The sequence below is a fragment of the Macaca nemestrina genome, chromosome 3 (genome assembly GCF_043159975.1).
Source record: "Macaca nemestrina isolate mMacNem1 chromosome 3, mMacNem.hap1, whole genome shotgun sequence".
In the NCBI taxonomy this organism is placed as follows: Eukaryota; Metazoa; Chordata; class Mammalia; order Primates; family Cercopithecidae; genus Macaca; species Macaca nemestrina.
The window spans coordinates 87,171,954-87,186,723 of NC_092127.1; the positions used below are offsets into that span (position 1 = coordinate 87,171,954).

At 34.3% G+C, this 14,770-nt stretch overlaps 1 protein-coding gene across 4 annotated transcripts in view; it reads right to left on the minus strand.

Moving 5' to 3' along the window:
- Positions 1–14,770, minus strand: part of LOC105486347 (B cell scaffold protein with ankyrin repeats 1) — a 316,935-nt gene that overhangs the window by 236,943 nt on the left and 65,222 nt on the right. For all 4 annotated transcript variants that reach the window (XM_071093247.1, XM_071093245.1, XM_011749205.2 and 1 more), the window contains one exon: positions 9,159–9,297. In XM_071093247.1, the coding sequence (XP_070949348.1) occupies positions 9,159–9,297 (139 nt within the window). The remainder of the gene's footprint in view (positions 1–9,158; positions 9,298–14,770) is intronic.

Genomic DNA, 14,770 nt, shown 5'->3' on the forward strand with positions numbered 1-14,770 from the left:
AATCAATAAAAAGTTATTATGTTTTAGTGTAAGAAAAGTAAACAAAATGTAATTCTTTAAATTCATTTATGGAACAAATTTTAAGAGTTTTTAATCTGTCATTGAGATACTTCCCAAGTTCTCCCAGAAAACTGTCACTCAAATATCTAGGGTTAGGAATAAGTCATTAAATATAAGAGCTTTGAATATTTAAAATTTTTAAGCTTTAAGTATTAATTTCACTTTATCTCATGAAGCTGTTAAAGGACTTCTTATAATATTGATGAAGGAAATTTAAATGCAACGAAAGCAATCTTAAGCTTAACTAGGTCAAGGAGCTGAAATTTCTTCCTCTCATATTTCTTGACTAGATGCCTTGCCTGTATTATAATGATATATGTAGAAAAATAGGAGCTCTCTCTTCCCAAAGAAGCATTCATCCAATAGAGAATGTAAGGGAAACTACAACAAACAAAAATGAAAGTTTTAAAGCACATCTCATCAGCTAAAGCAGTATGCATATGGTAAAGGGGGTTCTAGAGTTATTGGAGTCAAATGAAATCAATTTCAGCAGATTTAATAAAGATAAATTTCAATGTAAATGTTATGATAAGTCATAAAAATTATTTTGAAAGAAGATATTAATTTTGTTTATCACAAAAGAGATTTGGAGTTTTACCGTGGAGAGTTAACCTTTTGAAAGAAAATCAGGTAATGAATCATGAGAGGTATATGGTGAGATTTGCTTGGTAGTTTTTTGATACAGAGTAGATAAATATTCTATATTTTTTTAATCTAACATGAAACTGAACTGATTTATTCTTGAGTCCTTAGTTAACTCAAAATTTTACCAGTGCATCTACTGATAATGATGTCGATTTTAGAGTAATCCTCCAAGGAGATGCCTTTTAAAGTGTTGTGTTTGCTGTATACATTCTCATATTTGTTAAATGGCAGTTATTAAATCAATACCTAATTACTGGTCCCAACTATATGTCACAGAGAATGCCTTATAGATTCATCTGGTTGGGAGGCCTCCTCAGTAATATATTATTGAACTGACCTTTACATGAGCAGTATCCTGTACTGCTTGAACATTATTTTACTTTAATTTTGGTTCACTATGATGACTGTATTTTACAGTTTCTCAGTAAAATTAAAAACCAATTAACGTAAGGACTCAAATAGAAGAGAGTAAAATTAAATGTTGTTTACCGTCTGGAAGAAAGTAGTCAAGCAACACCTAACCCTGTAAGTGCACACAAATACGGGTCAAGATCTCCAAACCAAGCAAGGATATTACTGAGTCGGCCGTGAAGAGGAAAACAGGCACAGAATGGAAGGGAAAAATGGAACTCCTTGCTCCCATCATTTCAAATCTCAAATTCTGTTACATTCAAATGTCTTTGTCAACCTTCCCCTTCTCTATACTTAAGTGGTCTGTCCTTGATGAGGTACAAATTGAAGTAATTTATGAGAACTATAATCCAAAGGTATTTCTGAGTAGTTAAAATATTTCACTAATTCTATAAAAGTGGATATTTCACAAATCTATTAATTTCAGAGCTCTTTTGTCTGCGTATGTCTATTGTCTGAGAAGCTGTGTTCCTTTATGATCCCATTTTAGACTTTTCCCATATGGTAAACATTAAATGAACCCACTACTGTTTCCATGAAAATGAAATAAACATGGCTCTATTTGGATTCTAATATTATCATTAAATAAATATAGGTGGCTTCAAAACCTGGGTCATGCCTAAAAATTAATATCAATTTAAAATATGTTAAAATTGTTTCCCTGAATTACGATATTTATAAAAACATATTATCAATGGTTATTTTCTTAAGCAGGTTGAGCATAATATTTGGCATATCCTGAAGTATTTTTCATGCTCTTCTAATGAAATATAAAGTTATAATTTACATTATCCAGAGCAGAGTTTCTAAATAAAGAGATTCTAAATCTTTGTGGATACATTATGCATTCCTTTCAAATTTTAATTGGTTATCTTCCTGCTGCATTAAATTTTTTTCTCACAGTACTATAAGTACCAGAAGAATACTCTCTACGTTCTTTGTAAAAATTAAAAATTAGTTAGTATTTACAGTTTAATGGTTTCACATATATTTATTATAAGTTTTGACATAAGCTGAGATTTTAGTAACTCAAATTGCTTTAGTACAAAACAGTCCCTGTCAGTGACAAACCTATGGTTACCATTAGGAGGGTGTGGTTTCTAGAAAATAAATTAATTATAGGTGTGGCAAGTTATTGAGCTGAAGGGAAAGGGGAGATGGCAAAATTAGAAGACATTTTCTCAAATAAAAACATCAGGTTAAGATGTTTCCATGTGTCAAAAGGGAAAGATGCTACTTAGTAAAAGAACATCTTAAGATTTCACCACCTATCACCATAATTGTACTTTAAAATAATTTTTGTTTATCTCTACATTGTTACCAACTGAAAATATCTGGCACTGCTGCTGTTTTTTATGGAAGACCAATAATTAATGATTCAATTTTTTAGAGACATAGACTTCTTCAGATTATCCATTTCTCCTTGTGTGACTTTTGGTGGTTTATGTCTTTCAAGAAATTTGTCCATTTGTCTAAATTATCAAATTTGTATCCATACTCACTATTATCCTTTTAATGTTCCTCGGTCAGTAGTAATTACCCCTATCTTATTCTTGATATTAGTAATTTGTGTCTTCTCTCTTTCTTTTTTGGTTAGCCAGGCTAAAAGTGTATCAATTTGGTTGATCCTTTCAAAGAACCAGCTTTGGATTTTGTTGAATTTCTCTCTTATTTTCCATTTCATTGTTTTCTGCTCTAATTTTTATGATTTATGTTATTCTGCTTGCTTTACACTTAAATTGCTCATCTTTCTATAGTTTCTTAAGTGGAAGCATGGTTATTTATTATATATGTTTCTTCTTTTCTATTATAAGTTTTTAATGATAAAAATTTCCCTGTCCATACTTTTTATCTGCATTCCACAAACTTTGTTAAGTTGCATTTTAATTTATTTCAAATTATTTGAATTTTACCTTAGAAGTGTGTTACTCAATCTCTGAATTTGGGGGATTTTCCAACTATCTTTCTGCTGTTGATTTCTATTTCAATTCTATTGTGGTCTGATAACACAATTTGTATGATTTCTATTCTTTTATATTGAATAGAGTTTATTTTATAAAGATGCAGCAGATGGCTTATCTTGTTCCAAATGAGTTTCAGAAAAATGTGCATTCTACTGTTGTTGGATGGAGTATTCTATAAATGTCAATTAAATCAAGTTGATTAACAATAGTGTTCAGTTCATTTATATACTTATTGATATTCTGTCTGCTGAGTCTATTAATTACTGAAAGACAGTGTTCAAATCTTATATAATAGTGTCTATTGCTCTTTTCAATTCTAGCAGCTTTTGCTTTACATATTTTGACACTGTTGTTAAGTGCATACATGTTTAAGAGTTTTCTGTTTTCTTGGAGAATATGTCTTTATCATTATATAATGCTTCTGTTTATTCATGATAATTTTTCTTTTTCTAAAGTCTTCTTTGTCTGAAATTAGTACAACTTTCCAGATCTACTTTGATTAGCGTTATCACGGTATTAGGTTGGTGTATCTGCGTTTTGATCTGTTTCATTTTCTCATTCTTCTTATATTCCAATTTCATTACATTATTTTCAATGCCATTTGCAAAACTGCAATTACTTTTGCACCAACCTCCAACCTACCTTGCTCCAACCCTTTCACTTTTCACTTTTGATTTACCCATGTCTTAATATTTAAATTGAGTTTCTTATAGACAACATATTATTGGGTCTTGTTTGTTATCCATTCTGGCAATCTCTGTCTTTTAACTGACGTTCTTAGACTATTCACTAAACTTAAGTAGTGATTACTTGGCTTCAGTAACGTGGTTGGGTTATATCTACCATACTTGTAATATTTTTCCCCTACATTTTTCTTTGTTCTCCCTCTCTACCCCAACCTTTTCTGCTCTCTCTCAAAATTATTTGAGAATTTTGTAGGATTCCATTTTCTCTCTTCTTAGCCTACTATTTATAGTTTTTAAAAAATTTTTAGTAACTGTCCTAGAGTCTGAAATATACATTTTTAACAAATTTAAGTCCCTCCTGTCCCTTATGATATTGCTGTCATTACTTTCACTTATCCTTATGCTGTAATCACGCAACACATTGATAGTGTTTACTTCAGACACACATTTATCTTTTAGATCAATTAAAAATAAGAAAAATGAAGGATTTTGTTTTTACCTTCATTCATTTATTCTCTGATGCTCTTTCTTCATGTAGATTTAAGTTTCTCACCTATATTATTTCCTTTCTTTCCCAAATAACTTCTTTTAAAATTTCTTGCTGCGCAGGTCTGCTGGTAATAAACTCCTTCATTTTTCTGTCTGAAAACGTCCTTATTTCTCCTTTGTTCCATATTCAGGATAATTTCACTGAATACAGAATTTTAGATTGGTGGGTTCCTTTTTTTCACAATACTTAAAATATTTTACTTCACTATTTTCTTGCTTGTGTGGTTTCTGAAGAGAAATTCAACATAATTCTTATACTCGTTTCTCTACAGGTAAGTTATTTGTTTTCTCTGACTTCTGACAAGATTTTCTCTTTTGTTTTCAGTTTTCTACAGTTCAAATGTAATATGAATAGGTGTCAATATTTTATATTTATCTTTCTTTGTGTTACTTGAGCTTCCTATATCTGTTTTGATCGCTGCCATTAATATGTAAACATTTATTGTTCCTCATTTTCTCATTCTTCTTGTATTCCAATTACATGTATGTTAGACCTTTTGAAATTGTCTCACATTTCTTAGATGTTTTGTCCTTTCTTTAAAAGACAAAAAACAAACAAAAACTTTTTTCTCTTTACCGTTTATGCTTGGGAAGTTTTCATTGACCTGTCTTCAAGTTCAATGATTCTTTTCAGACCTTTGTCAAGTCTACTAATGAACCTATTAAAGTTACTTTTTAATTTCTGATACAGTGGTTCTGATTTCTAGCATTTCCTGTTGATTCTCAAAATTTATCTCAGTTTACATAATCAATATGTTCTTTCATGTTGTCTACATTTTCCATAAGATCCTTTCATATCTTAATCACTTTTAAAATCCCTCTCCGAAAATTTCATCAACTGTGTCGTATCTAATTCTAGTCTAATGCATGCTTTGTCTCTTTAAATTGTGTTTATCTTGCTTTAGGAATGCTTTGCAATGTTTGGTTTTGGTTTATGACTAGATATAAGGTAAATAGTCCTGTAGTGAAAGAATTTATAGGAATCTGTTTAGGAGTTGGACTGTACTTAATGTTTGTTGTAGCTATCGGTGCTAGCGGCTTTAAATTCCTCTACCATTTTTGTTTCTGTCTCTCTTTTTGATTATGTACTTTTCTAAGTACTTTACCTAGAGAGAGTCTGGATCTTGCTGGGATTTTTCGGCTGGTTGGTTGCGCTTTTTAAACAGTAATCCACTGTCATGCTGGAATCCTGCTGTGGTAACCATAAGGTGGTAAGGAAGGAAAGCATTCTATATTCTTATGATTAAGTCTTAGTCTTTTAGTGACTCTTCACTGTGACTTTACAAGTGTTTTTGCTGTGGCATAGCTTCCCTTAATCCCCCTTAAGTGAGACAGGAAGGCCAGAGGGAGCCACAGTGTAATGATGTCCTTTCCAAGCTGGAATGAGGCTCTGGTAAAGTGTTTTCTTCTGGAGAGTAGGCCTGTGCTATGGAGAACATGCTGGAAGTATTTCACCATGATTATTCTTCCTCTGACCCGACCAGGGTTCCATGGGATCTTTCTCAGATATTCATTGTACAAACCTGGTGGGATTCATGGAGGTAAATCCTACAAAAGTTTTAGGAGGTAATCCTCCTAAAACTACTGCCTCCAGGAGTTTCTCACTCTCAAACTAATCCATTCTCAGCTTTCAGACTTCCGTCAAAATTAACACTTAAGTGCTCCTACTAGTTTGTGGCTCCAGTGGCTTCTGCTCTAGGTAAGTAGATTTCAAGTGACACTCTCTTAATTCATCGTTTTCTCCAGCTTTTGGAATAGTGGATTGCCCTTGTCAGAGCTCAGAAGACAATACCCCACAGTATGACATCTGGGTGTGCTGCGTACTTCGAACTAAAGAAGACAAAAGGGCCTCAGAAGCAAGGTCTTTCTGACCTTCCATCTTCATGTCTCCCACCTTTCTTCCTGCCCCTGATCCAGTCATAGAAGCAAGAATTCCTCTTCCCCAAGGCAGATCATAGAAACTAGAACTCCTCTTTCCCAAAGAAAACCACAAAACCAAAAAAGGTCTCCTTTCTCTCTTCTCCCTTAAAGATCCTCATTTCAGAGAAAGCCTGCTCCATACATGGGAGGAAAGAATGTCACATAGAGAAGCCAACAAAAATCCGAACAGACAGGCCTTACTGGGTCCTCCTCCCCTCAAGCTTGTTACCACTAGTTCATACTTTTTTGTTCAATCACTGTTCTACATGGCTGTTTATTCTTCGTTGAACCTAACCATAAAAATAGACAGTTTCCCCTGGGTCCTTGGGTCTTCATTTCTGAAGGCTCCTACAAATCTTTGATAAAATAAATTTGTTATACTTTTCTCTTGTTAATCTGTCTTTTACACATGCACACGTATGTTTATTGCGGCACTATTCACAATAGCAAAGACTTGGAATCAACCCAAATGTCCATCAGTGACAGACTGGATTAAGAAAATGTGGCACATATACACCATGGAATACTATGCAGCCATAAAAAAGGATGAGTTTGTGTCCTTTGTAGGGACATGGATGCAGCTGGAAACCATCATTCTTAGCAAACTATCACAAGAACAGAAAACCAAACACCACATGTTCTCACTCATAGGTGGGAACTGAACAATGAGATCACTTGGACTCGGGAAGGGGAACATCACACACCGGGGCCTATCATGGGGAGGGGGAAGGGGGAAGGGGGGAGGGGGAAGGGGGGAGGGGGAGGGGGGAGGATTGCATTGGGAGTTATACCTGATGTAAATGACGAGTTGATAGGTGCTGACGAGTTGATGGGTGCAGCACAGCAACATGGCACAAGTATACATATGTAACAAACCTGCACGTTATGCACATGTACCCTATAACTTAAAGTATAATAATAATAAAAAAAAAATAAAATTAAAAAAAAGAAAAAAAAATCTGTCTTTTATTATAGGAGTGACAGCTGTGACCCTTATGATGGTGAGAAACTAACACCTGCAACTAACACCTTCCAACTTTAATTCTCTAATGGGTTCAAGAAACGTGGTCGATTTGTAGTTGTTCAGCTTTTTCTTATAAAAATGGGCTCTTTACTGTTGGGGCTAAAACGATTAGTCTAAATATTACTTGTAAAACTTTTGTTTTCCTTATATATCTGTGCACATGTACTGGGTCATGATGTAAAATGTAGTTCTTACTAGTTGTTCTTAGTAGGGTCCAAAACATTTCAAAATACAGTGACATGAAGCAGAGAAAATAAGGCTCTGGGCCTATTTCTGCTGAGGCATTTTCCATCCATACTCCCAAACAGGTTCAGGTAACCATCTTGAATATTGATACAAAGCAGTCAACGTTTTGGGAGAAAATTTCTCATCAATTTACAGAATATAACAGTTGAAACAAATACTTAAATAAGTTTAATTATGATAGTTGGTAAATAGTGGTTTATTTATCTATTTATTACAGATTTGTTGTTTAACCATGGAGACAATATTATGTCTTGGTATATCTCGGAAAGCATGACGTATTCATTTTCTGCTTTTCTTATAATTAATTTGAACTTTGACATGTTTTATTCTTTATACTGTCCTAGCCAGTAGGTATACTGAGCAAAAATTTTTAAGTAATGTGAATAATTATATTTGACATCTTGATCTGCTATTCAGGAAATATTATTTAAGTGCTTCTGAATCTGCAATATTGATGTTTCTATGGTGACTTTAGTCTAACTACATTTAAATTCTGAAACTAATTAGTTAGAAAATTTTATTCATTAAACCACTTAAGAATGTGACATAATGAAGTAGGGGGCATTGAGACAAGAAAGAAAGAAAAGGAAAGAGACAGAGTTTTTCTCATTTCACTTCTACATATGCTTATCCATGACAGAAAGCAGTGTCTGAAATGTTTATAAATGTTTAGTATGGAGTTTTTCCTTCTTATAATCCAACTTCAGTCTAAGCTGTGCAAGGAAATCCATACACACGCTTTCCACACAAAGAGAAGTCTGTAAATGCTTTGTAAATAGACTGCATAATCACTATATTTTAAAAGGAATACATGTTCAAAATGTGTTTGACATGATCTTTAATTTAAAATATTTTTGCCATTTCCAAATTCATAACAAGATTGAGCATATTTTTATTTCCAAATATTTTATAAAGTTCACATTTATGAGGTTTTGTAAGATGATTTTATTCTCTGATCATGAAAAGACATCATAAATGTACAAACCAAGTAGTCTTACATTTATATTAAGATATCTGGAAATTAGTATTAGATTAATATTAGAGTTTGATTTTAGCACAATTATTGTTGCAAGTATGGTTATTCCATCTGGAATTTTAAATCTGATACAATTTATCATGCTATAAGCAAAGCTGGATAATCAAATGATTAGCTTTGTAAGTGAGATAAGGAAAAGATAAGAAGATTATATGTACAAATTGCACCATACTGATAAAATAAAGGGGAAAAAATGCTTTTCAGAGACACAAAAATATACCAGAGGGAAAAAACACAGAAAGGGAAGAAAATAGAGTTTATTAATAAAACTCAAAATAAATTGCTAATCCAAATGTCACAACAAAGCACACAATTTTAGTTATATGTTTAGTAAATGCCATATATTTAAATGCTGTCTGCTGACATATTTAAAAATGTATGATGTTACTGGATGTCATTTCATTACACAGTATACAAACTAATTTCTCATAATTTACATGTTCTTACTTTTGCAAATCCAGATTAATAATAACAACCTTGGGTATGTGAAAACTAAACACAGGAAACACCTGCAGAACAATATTAGTTTTTGTAGGGAAGTGAAACCATTTATCATAAATTTATTGGAAGGAACTCAGGATGATGTTTCATACTTATTAACTCATAAACATTCTTACCTAAAGCTTTCATGCACCAGACTTTCTTACTCCAAAGGGCTGGCCGTGTTCTAATACGCTTATTATTTGATGTAAATTCAACCTCCATAGTATCACCAATTACTTCATCTCTCAAAATTATGAATATTTCACCAGGATTCTGTAAGTTGAAAATGTAATCCATTTAAGCATTTGAAAAAGTTTACATTAGTCAAAGAACCCATTACATTTCTTTATAATTAAGGTAATACACTATCATTGAATAAGTCTTCTGTGGTGTTTGTATTTTCAACTGTATCTGGAAATAAAATACATAAATGTGATTCTCAGTACATTTTAAATATTATCAAATTTCTTTTTATTGGATGTTCTTTTTTTCCCTCTAATGCCATGTTTTGCAACTTAAAGAAACAGTGTGAATATGGCCTCTTCCTTTTCCTCTTGCCTCTTCCTAAATATGGCTCTCTGTACCAGGGTATACGCATCATTTCACAGACCAGCAGAAGACTATAATTCAGTTGTTAACCAAATCATTTTTCCAAATCCCTTTTTTACTCCTTTGTATAACTTGGTTTCTTTATCTATAAATGATAGAATTGAAAAAGTTTAAGATCTCTTACAATTTAAATATAATGACTTTTCTTTTAAGAAGTCTAATAGTTTTATGTTTTATGTAGTAGAAGTTCAGTGGCTACTCTTTATTTATGACAAGTGTCTGCGATGGTTTTTGAGTTGACTAAAGGTTATAGATCTAAAGTTTCTAGATTTAATTAACATGGAAGAGCCAAATCTATAAGGTGAAAAAGGTTATTGAATAACTCTTTGTGAAAAAATATTGAGAAACAATACTAGGAATGAAAGATTGGGGTTAATACAGAAAAAAGAAAGGCATAAACATTTATTATCTATTTTATACTAGAAATTATACTCAGCACTTTTTATATAAATATATTTCCTCTAATCCTAACTGAAACAGATAAACACAAAGGCATACATATAGAAAGACAAACACACACACACACACACACACACACACACACACCCCAAAATAAACAGATAAGGCTATTTCTTTTTCTCTTTTAAGAAAAGGACAACTAATATATAGAATTACATTCTGAAGTCTAATCCACACTACTCCTTATATCATGCTGTCAAACCCCATGAAAAAGCTAAAATAAAACATTCTTTTTATGATTATCTTAGATATCACCTTTCAAAAGCTTTCTTCAAGTCATACTAAGTTTCAATTCCATGCTAAAAAAAATAAGGATCGCACTTATATGCTCTTATAAAATCATGTTTATCAAAAAGTTACTAATTTCAAGATTCTCTTAAATGCCCCTAAGTATAAATTACTCACCAATAAAACTTACATCTTTATGCTTTATCCCAAAGAGCTTCTAACTACGTTGACGTTACAGAATCATTTCAGCTCACACAAAAATCTACTTCAGGCATTTTCCACCAGAGTCTAATACTCCCAAATATTTGTCCGCAGGTTATTTTGAACTAAATTTCTCCTCAGAATTTACAGTGCTCATCGGGAAAGTATCCTATTTCAAAGGAACTCCCACTATTCCACCTGTTGCTCTTGCCCCACACATGCAACATGCCAGAAAAGCGGGAGTGTAAGCCCTCCTATTCCTCACATCTGCAGCCTCCTCCTCACAGGCCTCGCTTCTGGCAGTTCTTTTGTTCCTTTTGTTTCTTATATCTTTAAGAGCCAAATAATGTCTTTCCATTTCACTTGGGCTCAGTTACTCAAGATCCTCTGCTTTAAAGTTCAGAGATATTTCGTGTGTGTGCATCACTCCTTGTTTAACTTTGACTTATGCCTTTCCACATCTGGCCAGTGCACATGTACTCTCCCAGTGTTTTATCCACCCAACCGACTCCCCACTCATGACTGCTTCTGACACATCAGATTCCCCATTCAGGGTCAGGCGCAGTGGCTCATGCCTGTAATCCCAGTACTTTGGGAGGCCGAGGCAGGTGGATCACCTGAGGTCAGGAGTTCAAGACCAGCTTGGCCAACATGGTGAAACCCTGTTTCTACTAAACATATGAAAATTACCTGGGCATGGTGGTGCATGCCTGTAATCCCAGCTACTCAGGAGGCTGAGGCAAGAAAATTGCTTGAGTTCGGGAGGCAGAAGTTGCAGTGAGCCGAGATCACACCACAGCACTCCAGCCTGGGCGACAGAGCAAGACTCTGTCTCAAAAAAAAAAAAAAAAAAAAAAAAAGGCAGGACTCCACCTTTCAACTATTTCCAGAGAAAAGCTCTAAACAAAAGACAAGCACACTGACCACCCCAAATGAGGCACTCACATCTTCATTTGTACCTAAGGCCAGCTTCATGGGCCCATGACCTTACAGTCACACAGGGCCCCACACTTAAAAGGCCCTGTATTTGGTTTAATATTCTGCTGTAATTACTTTGACATTATAATAATTTGAACATGGTACTTTGTATTTTCATTTTGCACTGTAAACTAGGCAGCCGGGCCTGCTTGAACATAATGTTGGCATGATATTTAATTCCTTTTCTCCTTCTATATCCCCATATTTATCCTCTCCAACAATGTCCAACTCAGATCTCACCAGCTCCACAAAATCCTCCTGCAACTTCAGCTCACAAGATTTAGAACTTTCAAAGGAACACTAGAGCACTGAATATCCATAACCATCATTTGACTGTTACTAAGAGTCATGCTCTCTACTCCTGATTAGTTTTTCATGTCTGTATCTTGCCTTTCTAGCTAGATTTTAAACATCCTAAGGGTGTTTCTGTTTTCTTATATTATTGTAGTACCTTTCAAAAATTATGCACATAAAAACATTCTGTATATAAATTTTTAAATTAAGATGGAGTCAGTCTGTAAAAAGATGACATTTTTAAACTGAGTATGCTCAGCTCTGTGCCATACTTCTCTCAGTACTCAAAGCTTCCTCTGCTCCTGGGAGTAAGCACTGGCTCTTAATTATATGAGTACATTTAATTCAGTGGAGAAAATATTAGGAACCCCAAATGGTCATACATTAGTTTTACCACTTATGAAGCTATTGTTTTGCTCCCAATCTTTCCGACTCCTCTGTGAATCCCTTATTTGGGTCAGAGCATTCAGGGAAACAATGGGTTATGACAATGATCACTTCCAAACTTTAAAGCTTGGCTACATTGGTCATAAGCCTTGAGACCTAACACAAGAGGTAAAATTTGGTCTGCAATGTTGCATTTATATCCGAGTCTCTGAGGTAGGACACAGGCATTATTTTGTGTGTGTGAAAACTCCCCTAGTAGTCCCTGTATGTAGTTTAGTTTTTGATACCCACTTACTTAAAAGAAAGAGACATGTTTTGGTCACTGTAGAACTTCACCTCTGAGAAGGCATCACTTCACAATACAGACATTTCAGGCATTAATGCACACAACCATCTTTTGCTGCTTTTACTGTATTCAATTAAATCACAGGATTGGGCTTTAAGTTAAGGTTGGTTACCAAGGACTAGTTTGTGATTTGGTATCAGAAGTAAGTGCGTAGTGCTATTAACTTTCGTACACTGTTTTAAATTGTATTCAGAGTCAATGGATGAACTGGTAAAAAGGTAATCTCTGAGATTCTTCTAGCCCTTAAGACTCACATTCTTTCATGGCATCTCAATTTATCTCTGTATTTGTTTATTACATAATCCATGGTCTGTCCTATGGGCTTGAAGACTCATATTAGGGTTTTAGCCTTAAGAGTGTGTCAATGAACAGGTCATATAAAATAAAGACCTTTATTAGGGAATATGGTGTGTGGTAGGATTCTGATTTTAAAAACATTCAATAAAATTAATATAGATCCAAATGCTGATAAAGCCACTTTAAAGGTCTTTTGTGGTTGCACGATGACTTTCAGAATTAAATTTTCTCAAGAAATCAATAAGTGACTCAACCGGTTTTTTAAATGTCTCTATCTTAACATCAGAATAGCAGCAGTGGGAAAATAAAATAAAAATAAAAGAATTAAGGTTGATTATACTAAAGGAAGTAAGAGATTTGGGGAGAAGGAAAGTTGAGATTGCAGCGGGCAGATTCTACCAAAAGGAAGGGAAAATGATACATTTAAAGATCTGGGTTTAAAGAAAATAAGCTCACTCTTAATTGTTCTTTAGGATGGAGCTACTGCTGAGAAAATATAGAAGTCATTTCTGAATCTGTGGCTAGAGATCACAAAAATAAGATTTAACCTTGACACTGTTGATATTTTTTGACCAAATGTGTAATTGTTGTGGGAGTTGTTGTGTGCATTACAGGAAGTTGAGCAGCTTTCAGAGTTCTACCCACTAAATGCTAGTAGCAATCCCCCGGTTATGACAATCAAAAATGTCTGCAAGCTTTGCCAAATATCTCCTGGGTAGAGAGGGTCAAAGTCACCTGCATTGGAGAGCCACTGCGTTGGGGGTGTTTGCCAGAGTAAAGGACTGCACAGGGAAGAAAAGTTACTAAAAAATAGACCAGGTCTGGTTCTGGTTTTGGTGTAATTTCAATGGAAGAGTATCTCACACATGGATTTTTCATCAGGGAGATAAAATTGGGTGAGATTCATTTGAACAGTGGATGCATTGGGGAGACCTAGAACTCACATCTCTCATGGTCAATTAACCCACACAAAAAAATCAAGAGGCATATGCCAGAAAAACAAATGTCTTGGCCCATAAACAAAGAAAAGTTAAAAAAAAATACTAAAACAAGAAAAGTGTGCCAGTCATACAGAAAGTAAAAGAAGAGGTCAAATTAAGAAGCAGATTGGAACTGCTAAAACTTGCCTAGGTATTTCTCAAAGACACAGATAATTAACTTACATAAATAGGACAATGGAGGGATATTTCATTAGTGCATGGGGAAAAAAAAGTTAAAGAAATAAAGTAGAATATTTTTCTGCTGTTTGAGAAGTGGCACAAAATTTTCAAGGTCTAGGAAATCTAAATTTGTGAAAAAGAGCAGTGCTAGGAAGAGTGACAAGGCAGAGGAATCAATATTCTCAAGCTCCAAGGGTCACAGGCAGTAGCAACAGCACCCATTGCCTTAATTAACGATAGACTAAAGTTAATGCTCCAGAGCAGATGAGGGCACAGAGAAGAGAATTTCTCTAGAAGGCAGGTCCATAAACCTCAGCAACTCCACAGCAAGAGCCAGCAGCAGGAATAATTTAAACTAACTCCCTTTTCATCAGGGATAATGAAAATTATGCAACTATAAAGAACTCACAGTCAGCCCAGTGTTAGCATGCTGGAAACACGAAACTAAAAAGAGAAATTAACAGGGTTTGAATATACTGGGTGTAAATCAGGTACACCTTAAAGAAGACCTGGTGACTGACTGAGTTAGTATTGTAAAATTCCTAGATTTTTTAGGATGATAGGGAAACCTCAACTATCATTTCCTTAAGGCAGTAGTCTTAAGTGGTCTCTATTCACGGATTACTTGGAATACTTCTCAGAAATGAATTGGAGTTCAAAGGTTGTGCTTTCAGACAGTTGCCATAGGCTGAAAGTTGTCGTGGCAAGTCTGAAACATGATTTTCACTCAGTGGGTAAAAGTGGTCTTTTCTATGGTGGTTGGCAATAGTCTTATGGATTCAGACTG